The sequence below is a fragment of the Nycticebus coucang genome, chromosome 2, assembly GCF_027406575.1.
Source record: "Nycticebus coucang isolate mNycCou1 chromosome 2, mNycCou1.pri, whole genome shotgun sequence".
NCBI lineage: Eukaryota > Metazoa > Chordata > Mammalia > Primates > Lorisidae > Nycticebus > Nycticebus coucang.
This window is the reverse complement of record NC_069781.1, coordinates 119,123,608-119,137,626: the sequence shown is the minus strand read 5'-3', so window position 1 is coordinate 119,137,626 and position 14,019 is coordinate 119,123,608. Positions and strand designations below refer to the sequence as shown.

Below are 14,019 nucleotides of genomic sequence, written 5' to 3'. Positions count from 1 at the left end.
CTGTAACTCTGTGTTTTCTGGGAGCCAACTTAGAGGAGAAGCATCGTTTACTTGAACAGTTAAATGACCTTACCACTGCATCAGCTTTGTATAGTTGACCTCATGTGAACTTTTGGATTTCCACAAGGACCAATTTGAGAACCTGTGCACATTGAACATACAGTTCTTTGTTTTTGAACTTGGTCTGCATTATGGCTCTGTCCATAGGGACGACCAGGCCCCAGTGGCCATTTTGTAGAACAATCTTCAGTTTTGGCCTCTCAGCCAAATATAGTTAAACCACACAACCTCCAGCCTGAAACGATTGGCTTCTATATTTCTATATTTTATTTCTATATTACCATATGCTCTGTTTGCTATATTTTAATCTTCTAAAACTTTTCTTTCTTTAAAAAAAAAATTCCTGACCAGTGGCAGTTGCTCACACCTGTAATCCTAAGCACTTTGGGAGGCTGAGGCAGAAGGATCACTTGAAGTCTGACATTGAGACCAGCCTGACCAAGAGTGAGACTCCATCTACTAAAAATAGAAAAATTAGCTAGGTGTGGTGGCATAGGCCTATAGACCTAGATGCCTAAGGCAAGAGGATCACTTGAACCCAGGAGTTTAAGGTTGTTCTGGGCTATGGATGCCAGGGCACTCTACCCATGTCGACAAAGTGAGATTCTGTCTAAAAAAAATAACAAATAAAATTCCTCACCGCTTACCTCTGTATAGTTTATAGATATTTTAACTAGTAAATAGTTAAAATATTATATTTATTATATTATATTTCTTTTGATGCATTAAATTAAACATCATTAGCTGATTGGAGGAAAAAATGAAATATGAAGCCATTAGAATGACTAGTGGCACCCACAAAGTGCTACTTCTATTGTATTTTTATGAAGCTCAATCTGTCTTACAAAATTTGATTAGATTATGGACATGACTGTTTCTGTGACCTTCTCATCTCTACCAATAATTGATGCAGACTCAATTTTGGATTGCATTCATGACTCCAGATTGACAATTATGAATTGTCTTGCCCATGCATTAAACAGTCGAGTCTTATAACAGCAGAAGGACACAATGAGAAGAGATGGGCGAAGAGAGAAAGAATGTGAAGTTAGAGAATTTGCAAGAGCTCAGGCTTCCTAACATAACAGGTGGCAGGGTCATCTGCTGAGAGGCAGGGGGCGGGAGATTCAAAGACTATGAGGGGGAGTCACATCCAGAGCAGAGTGGGAGAAAAGCAGTGACAGGTTCTGTACTTTCAGGATGAGCCCTTAGTACATAAACCTTCAGCCCTAAAAAGGCAATTTTAGGCATTCTATCCTGGGGAAACAAAGGTAAAAGCACTCATTTGTGAACATCTTTGTTTCAGAGACAAGGCCAAGCCCAACTGATTTGCTGGGCAGAGGGGTTCTCTCACTTTGTTTCTGCAGCTATTTTCTTCCTGAGTGACTCAGGTTTACAGTAGCTTTTCCTTGACTTTAAAAAATGACTCATAGATTTTTACTGTGACAGTGGCAGGGGCTGCTAGGCCCCCTACCTCCCAGCTGTCAGTGAACCACGTTGTTAGCCTGACCATATTTTTCTCTTGTATTAAATTTAGCAGGAAAGATATGCAAGTACTTCTTTCCCACTGGCCAGTATTATGTGCTTTCATTCCACATGATTCAAACTTCTTTGTTATGCACAAACATTGCATGGCACACCCACCATATGCCAGACCCACACCTGGCCTGGTGGATGCAGAGGTGACTCAGAGTCTCCATCCACCATGAACACCAAGTCTCTGCGTCCCTGTATTTTAGCCTGCTTAGTCATGTTGCTGTCATTTGGGGAAGTGGCTTTTGAAATAGTAGCTTTCAGGGGCGGTGCCTGTGACTCAGATGGTAGGGCACTGGCCCCATGTACTGAGGGAGGCGGGTTCGAGCCTAGCCCCAGCCAGACTGCAACAATAAAATAGCTGGGCATTGTGGTGGGCCCCTGTGGTCCCAGCTACTCTGTGGTGGGCCCCTGTGGTCCCAGCTACTCGGGAGGCTGAGGGCAATAAAGTGAGACCCTGTCAATAAAAAGAAAAAAGAAATAGTAGCTTTCAGGCAGCCTTTGCCTTATCTTTCTTTAAGGGTGGGAGCTGGAGGAAAAAGGCAAAGGGTCTTTCTCACTCTCATCAGATTGCCGTTCTAAGGTAGCCCGAGCACTCATCTCTGTAAGGCCAGCCTAGTGTCTCATGTTTCATTTCATCTTTAAAAAGCTTCGGCGAGATTAGATATCTAAATCTTGTTACTGGTGCTAATCCCATAAGGATTAAATACAGAGAACCTCATGAAAATCTTCCTACTATTAAAAAACAGATTACTGTAGTTCTTAGTAAAACAGGCCAAGGAGGGGCTCCCAGTTACTGAGTGTGTTTGTTAACTAACATTAGGTAGAGATCCCAGGAGGACCTAGCACTTTCCAAAAGCATGACCCTGGAGCTGGGCAGACATACCCTGTCTTTGCCATTCCAGCTTCTGGGGGGGTGAAGCCCAGCTGTGCTTGTGTCAAGCTGTTCAACTCTATTAGGGATGTCAAAACCCCTGGGCTGATGCCAAGGTCAGCAATCGTGTTCCATTGTAAACCCATGCTCTTCTCATGCCAGTCTACTTAGCATATACTTTTTGCCAAATCCCTGACTTTCCCTGTTAGGTTTTAAGTTGGCTCCCTGCAGAGTCTGGGGTTTAGCCTTAGAAAGATGTGATGAATCCTTTCACCTGTGTCTGACCATTAACCTACTCTTAGCAAAGCTGCTGAGACATAAATGACTTCAACAACGTCCTAAGAGACGCTGGCTGAGCTCATTCCTCCTGAGCAAACTAGGCCCAGATACCCTTTCCGTTCAGAGGTCTCCTCTGTGTATCTGAATGGGTCTGCCTCCCTTGACACCCTGTTCCTACGTCACCAAGAACATTTTACTCTAATCCCACAGAGCATCCTGGATGTCTCTCTTGACTGAAGTTTGTCTTTCCTTCCCTCTCCAACGCTGACAAGAAGATCCTGTAAATAACATCCACTTGGCACTTTTCTTAACACCATGAATCATCATACGCATGGGTGTAACATCCCAATTTGTAACCCAAGCAGCTAATTCTAAAGAATCTTTCCCTTTTATTTAGATCTGTGTGTGAACATATGTGCTCATGTACACCCTAAATATCTGCCTTGATTTTCATGAGCGTCTGGACAGGTTTCATGTGTCTAGACAACCCACCTTTAAAGGGGCATTGTACAGTTGGTACATGGTATCTGTGCTCATGTGCACTACTGATGCTGTTTGCTCGGATACCAAGGGATACTTCTCTCTAGGTAGCCAGAGCAGTGTCTGTCAGTTTGTCTGTCTTTCTTCACACACACATGTACAGGGCGGACATAAAGTTCATATGTAATTTACTATGTTAAACTATTTTAACACCTGTATACACATGTATGTGTATGTGTATTTTTTAGTATAGTGGTGCCATTTAGTAACCCTTCAGTTTGTGTTTTCTTCATCATCTGTTACACCTGAAATGATTTTGAGTGCTCTTACCCTTTTGCCCGCAGGCTGCACATGGGAATTTGGAGCCATGGTGAACTACATCAAGAAGACATATCCCCTGACTCAGCTGGTGGTGGTGGGCTTCAGCCTGGGTGGTAACATCGTGTGTAAATACTTGGGGGAAACTCAGGCAAACCAAGAGAAGGTCCTGTGCTGTGTCAGCGTGTGCCAGGGGTACAGTGCACTGAGGTAAGCCATCTCTACCTTCATCGGGTCCTTCATTTACAGTTGTTTACACCAGACACTGGTCTGTAAAGACCAGGGAAACACTGTGGCAGACTGAGCAGAAGTTTCTGAGTCTTACTTAGACTTACCTTGTTTTCTTTCCAGATTAGGCATTAGACTTGTCCCATCAGATGCCTTAAGCTTAGAATATACAGCTGCACTCTGGGATCAGCTCTGTAATTGGAGATGCCAGTGCCCCCTCCCCCCACCAAAGCTGCTCTTTCCCTAGGGAATCTCTGAGAAGTGACTTAATGTGCTCACACTGCAGGGGTTTTGTAGAACCCTATGTGAACAGAAAAACACGGGAGAGCTGGGCCTTATGATCCCAGATCCCTCCTACCTGCAGAAGAGTTGAGTCTCTGATGGCATCAGGAAGGAATCTGTACAAATCAGACTCCTTACCTTCAAGGAGGAGCTGACCCACCGGGTAAAGCTTTTTCTTTCCGCTTAGTCTTTTGCCAACAGCCCACAGGATGAGTCCCAGGAAGGCATCATCATCTGCTTTACCTCCCCTTCAAGATCACTGCTATGTCCTAGAGCCACTATACTCACACACATATATAAACGCACACACCTCTCTCCGGGGTGTTTAACCTTTCTTTTTTCCTCTGCTGCACATTAAATACACAAACACTAACAAAAGCTGATGAGCAAAAAAAAAAAAAAAAAAAAAGAAGATCTGTGCATACTTTTCACAATATCACATACCACAGATAAGCAAAACAGGCCTCAGATAACCTGCTTGTGCCCAACAGGCCACAGGTTGGACACCCCTGCTAGTTCTCAAACTACATTCCTATTTTTTGCTGTACCCATTCTTCCTGGTGGCTTTTGTATTACGAATGGGTATGATCAGTTATTAAAGATCTTCTGAAGAAACTCAAAACTGCACAAGAAAGTAAAAAAAATCTCTTTGTTGATCAAATATAATGCTAAACACTCTTTGTAGCTGTTAAAAGAATCCTTCCTTTTTGCCTCACCTATATCTCTCCGCTGCTGCAGTTTAAACCTATTTGGTTGTTTCCTGGTAGATAAAGGTTACTGTATTATTTCTAAAAATACATAGTCCTGGAATTTAAAGTGAAAGAGCAAATATGGGACCAGCCTCTGCCTATGAGGCTTAAAGCTGGCCAGAAAGGAGGACCTACATGTACCTAAAGCAGAGATGGGGAAACATGTCTGATTTCTAGGGCCAAGGTCTGGGTTCCAGTTTTGCACATCTGAAATACAAGTGATAATGACAACTAGCAGTACCTACCGCACAGCACCACTGAGAGGGCGAAATGAGTAATGTGTATGAGTTCTGAGAACATTTCCTGGCACGTGGAATGTAAATAACTGTTAATTGTCATCATTATCATCACCATTCACTGTAAAATGAGGGTGGATTAGCACAGTGGATCACAAAGACCAGTCTGGTGCACTAGTGACTGTCTCACTTAACTTGAGGGATCATTTAGATGAATAAAATAAATTAGAAATGAATTCAGTTTCCTAGGCCCCACCCCTGGAGATTCTGATTCATAAAGTTTGAGGCACAGGACCCCAGGAATCTGCATTTTTGACGCATTTCACAGGTGACATCTGATGGTCGGCCATATTTAACAATCGCTGCCTTGGTGACCTGTGTGGTCCCTGCAGCCCTAGAATTCCAGGACTAGGAATTCTCCTCATCCTCCTTTGAGAATCTTTCTCTTCACTCCCTGGATACTCTAGGGAACCAGCTGAAGAATATGTTCTTTTATTATGATTTGACTAGAAATACTCGAATTGCAATTCACTTTCATATATAGCCAAAGGTCTATCTTTTCTGGCCACTGGGATAAGGGAAAGGTGACCAAAGAGCCCACCTGGGAGCCTGGAGGCGGGGGAGCCAGGAGGCATTCTCTTCCTGACCACCGCTCCGATTTTTAGCACTCCTCTGTCGTCTGTAAGGTTGGAATCACTATATTCCTTTCCTTAAGCAATGTGTGTGGACTTGCTGTGACCAGTGACTTTGTGTTCAGAGAGTGCTGGATTTGATTAGTGGGAGGAGGTAGGACAAGTTGTTTTCATTGGTGTTTTTCAGTATACCCATGATGCCACCTTGGGTTCATTTTGCTGCAGTAGCGCCATCTGCTGTTGACAAAAGCACATGATTGGCACAGTTAGCCCACTGAAGGGTTTGGACTGGTCAGGCAAAGGAGGTTCAAGAAGCCAGGAAACTAAAGTCTGTGAGTTGCTATATATTTTGCAGACATGATATACACAGCCTCTTCCTTGAGAGTTCAAACAGCTTCTTACACATAATTACCTATTGTCCCATCAGTTTTATCCTTGGGAGCACAGAGAACTAAGATCTAGGCTAAGATGGTGAGGTCCTATGCCCAGGAACTGGTAGCAGGTCAGAGAGACACCATTGCCCTATGTGTGCTGGTGCTACCTGGGGCTCAGGTCCTCTCAACATTTTACCTAGATCTACAGAATGAAGAACAGTTCCTTACTTTAAACCAGTATAACCTTTTTTTCTTGCCAAGGCTTGAGGGCAGCGGGCCTTTTCAGCGCTGGGATGATGGCAGCATGCGTGTACTTCCTGTTAAACCGAGGTGGAGCAGGGAAGGCTCCTCTGTAGGGGCCACACAGGAGTTCATGCTTCTGGTAAATTCCTCCTAGTTGAATCTGGAGAACCGCTTGCTCAGTGATCCCTTCCCTCTGGCTTCTCGTCCCTGTAGCTTTGCCTCTCCTCTAGCCAGAGCCATTTGAAGGCTCAGAGAGAAGCCAGCACCTGCTTGCTGTAGTTAGCAAAGTCTAGCTGCTGCTAAAGATGCTCATATCTTATAATGTGCTGGACCACTGAAAGAAGGACACAAATGCCCTCAAATGACATGCAATCTAGTAGACTTGAACATGTTCCCTCAGGATAGACAGACAAGGACTAGCCTTTCATGGGAGTCTTCATGGTCAGATATCCTCCCTGGTAACAAAGACACAGCCCTAAATGAGGCAGACAAATGCCCTGCCCTGTGGAGCTTAAAGAAGAAAGGAAGGGAAGCTTTTTAATTCTGATGTCAGATAAAATCAACTCTTCTTTCCTAAGGAAGCCCTCAAAAATTTCATGTTGAGGAATTGACCAATAATCATACAAATAAAAGCATTTTAATGTAATTTGGGTATAAAAGATAGTCTGTTTCCAAGAACCTCACAGCACTTAATGACGATCCAGTGATATTCACAATGCTGCAAACCCAGAAAATACATGTTACTCAGATATTACACACTAGGCATGTGTGTGCCAAGGAAGTCCTCAGTCAAACAGGGAGGTCAGGGAAGACAGGTTTCGGAAGGAGGTGAATATGGAGCAAGGGGACATTAGCATGCTGCCCAGGCCAGGGACAGAAGCCCTTTATGGGACCCAAGAGATCTGGCAGAAGGCTCTAGGCTGGCAGCTCGTTGCCCTCAGGGAAAAGCCAACCTTCAGAGAAGTCATTACCTCTGGCTAGCTCAGCTTCAGGGTTCAAGCAGAAGAAAACTATTTAATTCTTCTGACAGAGATGTTGAGAGAAGCATTTCAAATTTCACTTTGTTCTGGCTAAGTGAGTGTGTTAGCATCACTGAGTCTTGGCCACCTTAACATCCTTAGCAAAGCCTTCCCGCCCCAAAGAAAGGCCAGGTGCCACTATTCCTGTCAAGTGGTATGAATAGTCTCTCTTTTGTTTTTAATGGTCAAACTCCAGGTTATGAATAAGTTATGACGGAAGCAAGCATTGTCATTCATAAAGTCCCTCCATAGAGTTGTACCTTCCTAAAAAATCTATGTTTATCATTGAAGGTTTATAAAATACAGTAACTTTGAACAATCAGTGATTTTATATCAGAATCAAACAAAATGGGGAAAACTGTAGAGCTTCAACAAGTCAGGGCAGAACTCCAACCTAGACAACAGTTTCACTAGGCTGTGAAGCTGACCATATGGTTTAGGGCCACAGTTCAAGTCCCTACTCTATCTCTTGCCAACTGGGTGCCCAGGCTCATTTGCCACACCAGCCTTATCCTGTTTCCTGCCTTTTGTCACTGCAAAGCTGTGCTGATAAATTGGAGTTTGGCCTTGATGAGAGCTGTGTGAGTGATGTTCTTAATGGGTCTATGTGTGTAGCGGTTCCAGATGACCCACCTGGTCTCTTTACCTTCAGTACTATATCTTTATTTTATTTGTTCAATTTTTTGAGACAAGAGCTTTATTCTGTCACCCTGGGTAAAGTGCTGTGGCATCATTATCACTCACTGCAATCTTAGCCTCTTGAGCTCAAGTGATCCTCCTGCCTCGGCCTCCCGAGTAGCTGAGACTACAGGTGCCTGCCTGTAGTGACATGCAGCTGATTTCTCTATTTTTAGTAGAGACAGGGTCTCAACTTTTGTTTAGGCTGCTCTTAAACTCCTGAGCTCAAGCAACCTACCTGCCTCAACCTCCCAAAGTGTTAGGATTACAGGCATGAGCCAAGGCACCCAGCCCCTCTTTGATCTTTAACTCTCAGCAAGGCAAATAGTTTTCAGGAATGCATTATCCAACATGATTTTCTAGTTTTTTTCTTAATCATCTTTCTCTTCCTCCATCTGAGACACAAAATGAAAAGAATAAACTCTGCAGACTCACTACCAGTTCCAAAACACTGAACTCAAAGCCTCACTTCTTTCCTCTACATCCATCTACTCACTTGCTCCTCCATCAACTACATTACTTTAAAGCAAGTCCCAGATATGATATATGATACATCATTCCATCTGTAAATATTTTATCAGGTAGCGCTAAAAGATCATAAGGACTTTTTCTTAAACATCACCACAAATGCCATTATTGCACCAAAAATTTAACAGTTCCCTAATATCATCCCATTTCCGGTCAGCGTTCAGATTTCTTGGTTACGTCATAGAAGCTTTGTACTAGTTGGCTCATTTGAACCAGGACTCATACAATGCCCACACTTTGCATTTACTGATTTGTCCCTTATGTTTCTTTTGGTCTATTGGTTTCTCCCTTCTCTTACTTCCTTTCTGTTTGTTGGTTGTGGTATTGAAAAAAAATCAGTCCTTTTAAAAAAAAAAAAAAATTGGGATGTTTTTGTAACACGTTAATCTTGAATATGTTTTATTAAACCAATATAAAAATTAAGTTTAATTTCCTTAAGTATATACCCAAGATGGTAAAAAAAAAAAAAAAAATAGCCCTGCATATACTGGGTGGTAAACCAAAGATTGTAGGGACTTAGCCAAAATAATAAACCAAGTGAGACATTGGCCCCAGCATCCTGCCCTGTCCCTGCTTGATCTGTGGGCCCCTGGGAACCGTCAGATCTTTTTAGCAAGCAATGCCCATGGTGTTAATCAATTGAAAACTTTTCTGCCATGCTGGAATGTCCTTTGTTTATGGCCAGCACTCCCTTCGCTACTCCTACAGTCCCTCTGCTGAGGTACTAACAAAAGCAAGAGTGTCCCTTCAATTAGGAGGTCAGCAAAAGGAGAATCAACCAAGGCAAGAGAAAGCTGGGCTTCCCAGGGACACTTAGTTCTCAGAAGAAGGGGTCCTTTGGGCCCAAGGTCAGAGGAGAAGGAGCTGGCTGAAGCAGCAGACTGTGGTTCACTGATCAGGTGACCCCATCCACAGACCACAGGCAGGTGTCCATGGTGCTGCCTTAGCCTGGGTCCCATCCAAAGTGATCCGGGTCTGTCCTTTCTATCTCCACAATGCATTGGGGAGGCCCTGGTACAATGGCCTTCTGACCTTTGAAGGTGATGTGAATCCTTACTTTGTGCTTTAGTCTGTGTTTTATGAGCATGTCATAGACCATTAAGTCCACAAACCGTTTCACTCAACTGCCCCCCGCACCCCCCCAACTATCTCTTATTTTTAACCATTACGTTATGGGAAATGTTTCCCATTCCAAAATCACAGTGCTATAGCTCTGGGAAATTACTTTTATAAGCTCCCTGGATTTAAAAATGCACACACACAAAAAACCCTATGAACCACCCAAATCCCCTCTCATACCAGGCAGAAGATAAAACCTGTGTGGAAACAGTGTAATTCACAGGGTGGAATCAGGCCTGGCGACTCAGAAATCTGCACAGTGAAAGTTTCCCTTTAACTGATGTGGACTCAGTGGCAGCCTGTGTTTGGCTGGAATCATGCCCAGGGAGGAGAGCAGTGAGTGGGGAGAACTGAGCAGCCATGCTGGGAAGGAGCCCGCTCGTGTTTGTTCACCTGACACGTGGGCAGGGAAATCTGGCCCTGGAAGTGTGTAGACAGGGCTGGCAGTGCCTTCTCCTACTTCCCACACAGGCTGGTGGCAGAACTGGGCTCTGGAAAACAAGATAACATCACCCTCCTAGTGCCACTGCTGGAGGGTCAGAGGGTCACCCTCACGGCAGGCAGGACTAGCACATGCCGGCTACACACCAGCCCTGCAAGCAGAAAGCGTCTCCGGACCAGCCCCTCCAGCCATGCCTGGAAGAGGTCAACAGCCTCCGAATTTCCATTTAGCTTTTCTTGTACCTTCAGTGTTACAAGGACAATCAAGAGAAAGATTTACTTGGAGAATATCGAATTTTATGATTTTCCTTTGCCTCTTGAACAGCAACAATTTTTTTAAGGTTTTTACCTCCAAACCCACTCTTTCCATCCACATGCTTGTCATCAAGCCAGAAAACTTGCCTGCTGGGTAGGAGGTGAATAGAGAAAGTGTCCAAATGGCAATCAAAGCAGACTTCATACTGCCAAGTTCTGTGACTAAGAGAAGGCCAGGGTACTAGAAAAAGATGTCAGGAGTGCCACAACCAAGCCTCTGCCTCTAGCAAAGGTCCTTGCAAGGGTCGCTTTTCAGTGCCATCTTCTGGTTTCTCCATGGGCTTCTCCACAGATGTGTGAGCGCCACACATCAAAGCCCCTATGTTGGTAGGGGCCATAGCCAGAGAGCCAGGGCTCTCCCCACAAGCCCCTTGCTCCCCTGGCTAGAACCCTCCTGGCCTCCTCCCAACCTCCTCCTGCCCTCCCACCCCCCCAATCACAGTCCCGCTCACTCACTGTGATTCTTCCAGGGCCCAGGAAACCTTCATGCAGTGGGATCAGTGCCGGCGGTTCTACAACTTCCTCATGGCGGACAACATGAAGAAGATCATCCTCTCGCACAGGTGGGTCCACTTTGTTGTTTCAGACTGTTCCTTCCTGAGCTCATTTGGGAATCATTAAGGCCAGAACTACTGTTTCTCCAAGAGAAAAGAAAAGAAAAAGGCAAGGGTGGTGCAGAATCTCTGCTGCCTGCATTCTCGGTTAGAAACAAACTTGCGCCAAGCCACTGAATTTGCCAAATTACTTTCCGCCTTTATAATCCCCAGTAAATCCAAGGCAAGGAAGCACTTCTGATCCCTTCCTTCCCAGATGGGAGTATCCCTGAGGTGGCTTATCACCACTGAGGGACCTTCCTCCTCAAGATGCTTCTGTGTGTGGGGATCAGGAGTCGTACTTTGCTGGCCCTTGGCATAGGGGTTGCACCTCCCTGCTAGGGGTTTGAGTCTCTGCATATTCACCACGCTCAGCCTGCCTCTCTTATGTTCAGAATCCTTCAAGGGGTTAACCCATCAAGTGTTTAAAGTACTGCCTAGTATACAGTAGCACTCAATAAATATTACTGATGGTTTTTTATTGAGATTATTAGTATCTATGACACGCCTCCCTCCTCCCCTGCACTGTCATCCCCTCTAGCTGGACTTGGCCACTTAGAGGATCACAAACTCCTGGCCCTTCCCACACGACTTACCACCTCTCCTGAGAATGCATTTCCGTGAGCTCTGCTTGTGGGAACCCCCCTCCTCTTATCCTTTGAGGTCCATTTCGGTTCTCTTGCCACCCTGAAGCTGACTCCTCCACCCCCAAGTTGCTTTTCTGTTACTCTCCTGTGAATCCCGAACAAAACTTGAAAACAATGGAGGGCTTGGGCATGTTTGATTCCTCCCACAGCTTAGTACATATGGTCACTCAAAAAAATGCAATTTGGGGCCAGGCAAGGTGGCACATGCTGGTGATCCTAGCAATTTGGGAGGCCAAGGCAGTAAGAACACTTGAGGCCAGAAGTTCAAGACCAGCCTAGGCAACATAGCAAGACCTCATCTCTCTCTCTCTCTTTTTTTTTGAAACAGAGTCTCACTATGTCATCCTCAGTAGAGTGCTATGGCGTCACAGCTCACAGCAACCTCAAAGTCTTGGGCTTAAGCAAGTCTCCTGCCTCAGCCTCCCAAGTAGTTGGGATTACCAGCTAGTTTTTGGTTGCAGTTGTCATTGTTGTTTAGCAGGCTGGGCCTGGGCCGGCCTTGGTGCATGTGGCCAGCACACTACTCACTAAGCTACAGGCGCTGAGCCAAGACCTCATCTCTTAAAAAAAAAAAAAAAAATTTAGCAGGGCGTGGTGATATGCACCTGTAGTCTCAGCTAGGCCCCATTTCTTAAAAAAAGAAAAACAAGGGGAGATTTTTGGTACTCTTCTGGGGAAAGCAGTCTGGCGAAATGATCAGTTCCTTATTCTCTTTTTTCCAACAATTAAAAGAAAATATGGTACTGCCCACCAAGGCCATGTGCCCCAGATTTGGCTTCCTGTGGGTGGGGGATCACGTGGGCAAGGATGGGCTTGTGGGCCCCTCAAGCTGCCAAGCTGCCACACATGTCCTCGGGTTCTCCTGCTGGGTGGGTAGTGACTTATGTCTCCTGTGCTGTCTGGAAATTCAGCTGTTTCCACTTGGCTGGTGTTGTTTAAGGATTAGCCACGTGTTGGGCATTGAGCTGGGTGTGGCACAGCTGAGGTTTGGAAGGGTCTGGGCATTTGCTGAGGTTATGTAGCCGGAAAGGGTGAAGCCAAGTCCATGTCCTCTGTTTGCCTTCCTGTACCTGTGGAGTCAAAAGAACTCCGAAGGAACATTTGTTTTGCTGAAGGGCCTGGTCTTGGTACTGATTACTCTAAAAAGTTCATCATGTAATTCTTGACAGATTGGAAGTGTCCTTTGAGTATGCCATAAGTGCATTTACATTTTTGAAATTTACTGCAGAAAGTCTAACGTTTAGAAATTTTAGGAAAATTGGGCAGTGCCTGTGGCTCAAGGAGTAGGGCGCCGGTCCCATATGCCGGAGGTTGTGGGTTCAAACCTAGCCCCGGCTAAAAAAAAAAAAAAGAAATTTTAGGAAAATTTTAAATTTATGAAATCAATGCAGTAGGTATATAATCTTCCTAATATTCTTTTGAAAAAATAAATGCTAAAGAATTGTGTTCCTTGTCTTTTGGAGAGGTTGTGAATGGAGAGCAGAATACCGAGTTCCATAATGAATCTCTCCCACTGCAGGGCCAGAACCCAGGCAAACTCAGTCCTTTGTCAGCTGTGTGATTGAGGGTGGGAGGAGATCTGAATGCACACTCTGACTCTCCCTTTATTGTCATCCTCTCAATATGGAGCTGCTCTTCATAGAAGTGATTAGTCGCTTGAATATATGTTAACTTTTATCGTACAGTTGGAGAGCTGTTGATTTGCCCCTATGCTAAATGGGTTAAGCTTTGTCTTCCTTGTTAAGTGACACAAAAGGCTCACAAAGGGCCCAGGGGCAGTGTCAACACCAGTGTAAAGACGAGGCTGCCCATGGCCTGCTGCTTACCAGGGGGCCCATCCTGAGATGGCCTCCCCTGTAGGGAAGGCTCTGTGGTATTCAGTGGAGCTCAGACTCAATCTTTAGTTTGTCTATGTGCCCCTGGAAAGGAAAATAACATCTTGACATTCATCTTTTCTCCTGTTATTCAGAAGTCATTATGCACAAGTGCATCCTCTGGGTCATTCCAAAGCCAGGGATCTGTTTCTTACTTACCACCTAGACTTTGGGCCCTGGCTTGCCTCCGGGCAGGGCAGCAGGCTCTGCGGCATTTCTTCACCCTCATTTTGTTAAGTCTCTGCTTTTGTGTTTCATTCTAGGCAAGCTCTTTTTGGAGACCAAGTTAAGAAACCCCAGTGCCTGGAGGACACAGACTTGAGTCGGCTCTACACAGCAACATCCCTGATGCAGATTGATGACAACGTGATGAGGTGTGTCCACACAGGCCTGAGAGGAACGCGCTGGGGCAGGGTGCCAGGCCTCAGTCCAGCTCTGCTCAATCCAAGTGCTTTGTTCTGCCCACTTAAGCTTTAGGGTTTTTTTTTTTTCTTTGAATATGTGTCTAATGTTTAAA

General features: G+C 45.0%; 1 protein-coding gene across 1 annotated transcript in view; it reads left to right on the top strand.

The window, feature by feature from the left end:
- The window catches only part of ABHD2 (abhydrolase domain containing 2, acylglycerol lipase), an 86,433-nt gene that overhangs the window by 60,785 nt on the left and 11,629 nt on the right, over positions 1-14,019 (top strand). The window contains exons 6-8 of the mRNA XM_053581670.1: positions 3,571-3,754; positions 10,859-10,951; positions 13,766-13,876. Of these exons, the coding sequence (XP_053437645.1) occupies positions 3,571-3,754; positions 10,859-10,951; positions 13,766-13,876 (388 nt within the window). The remainder of the gene's footprint in view (positions 1-3,570; positions 3,755-10,858; positions 10,952-13,765; positions 13,877-14,019) is intronic.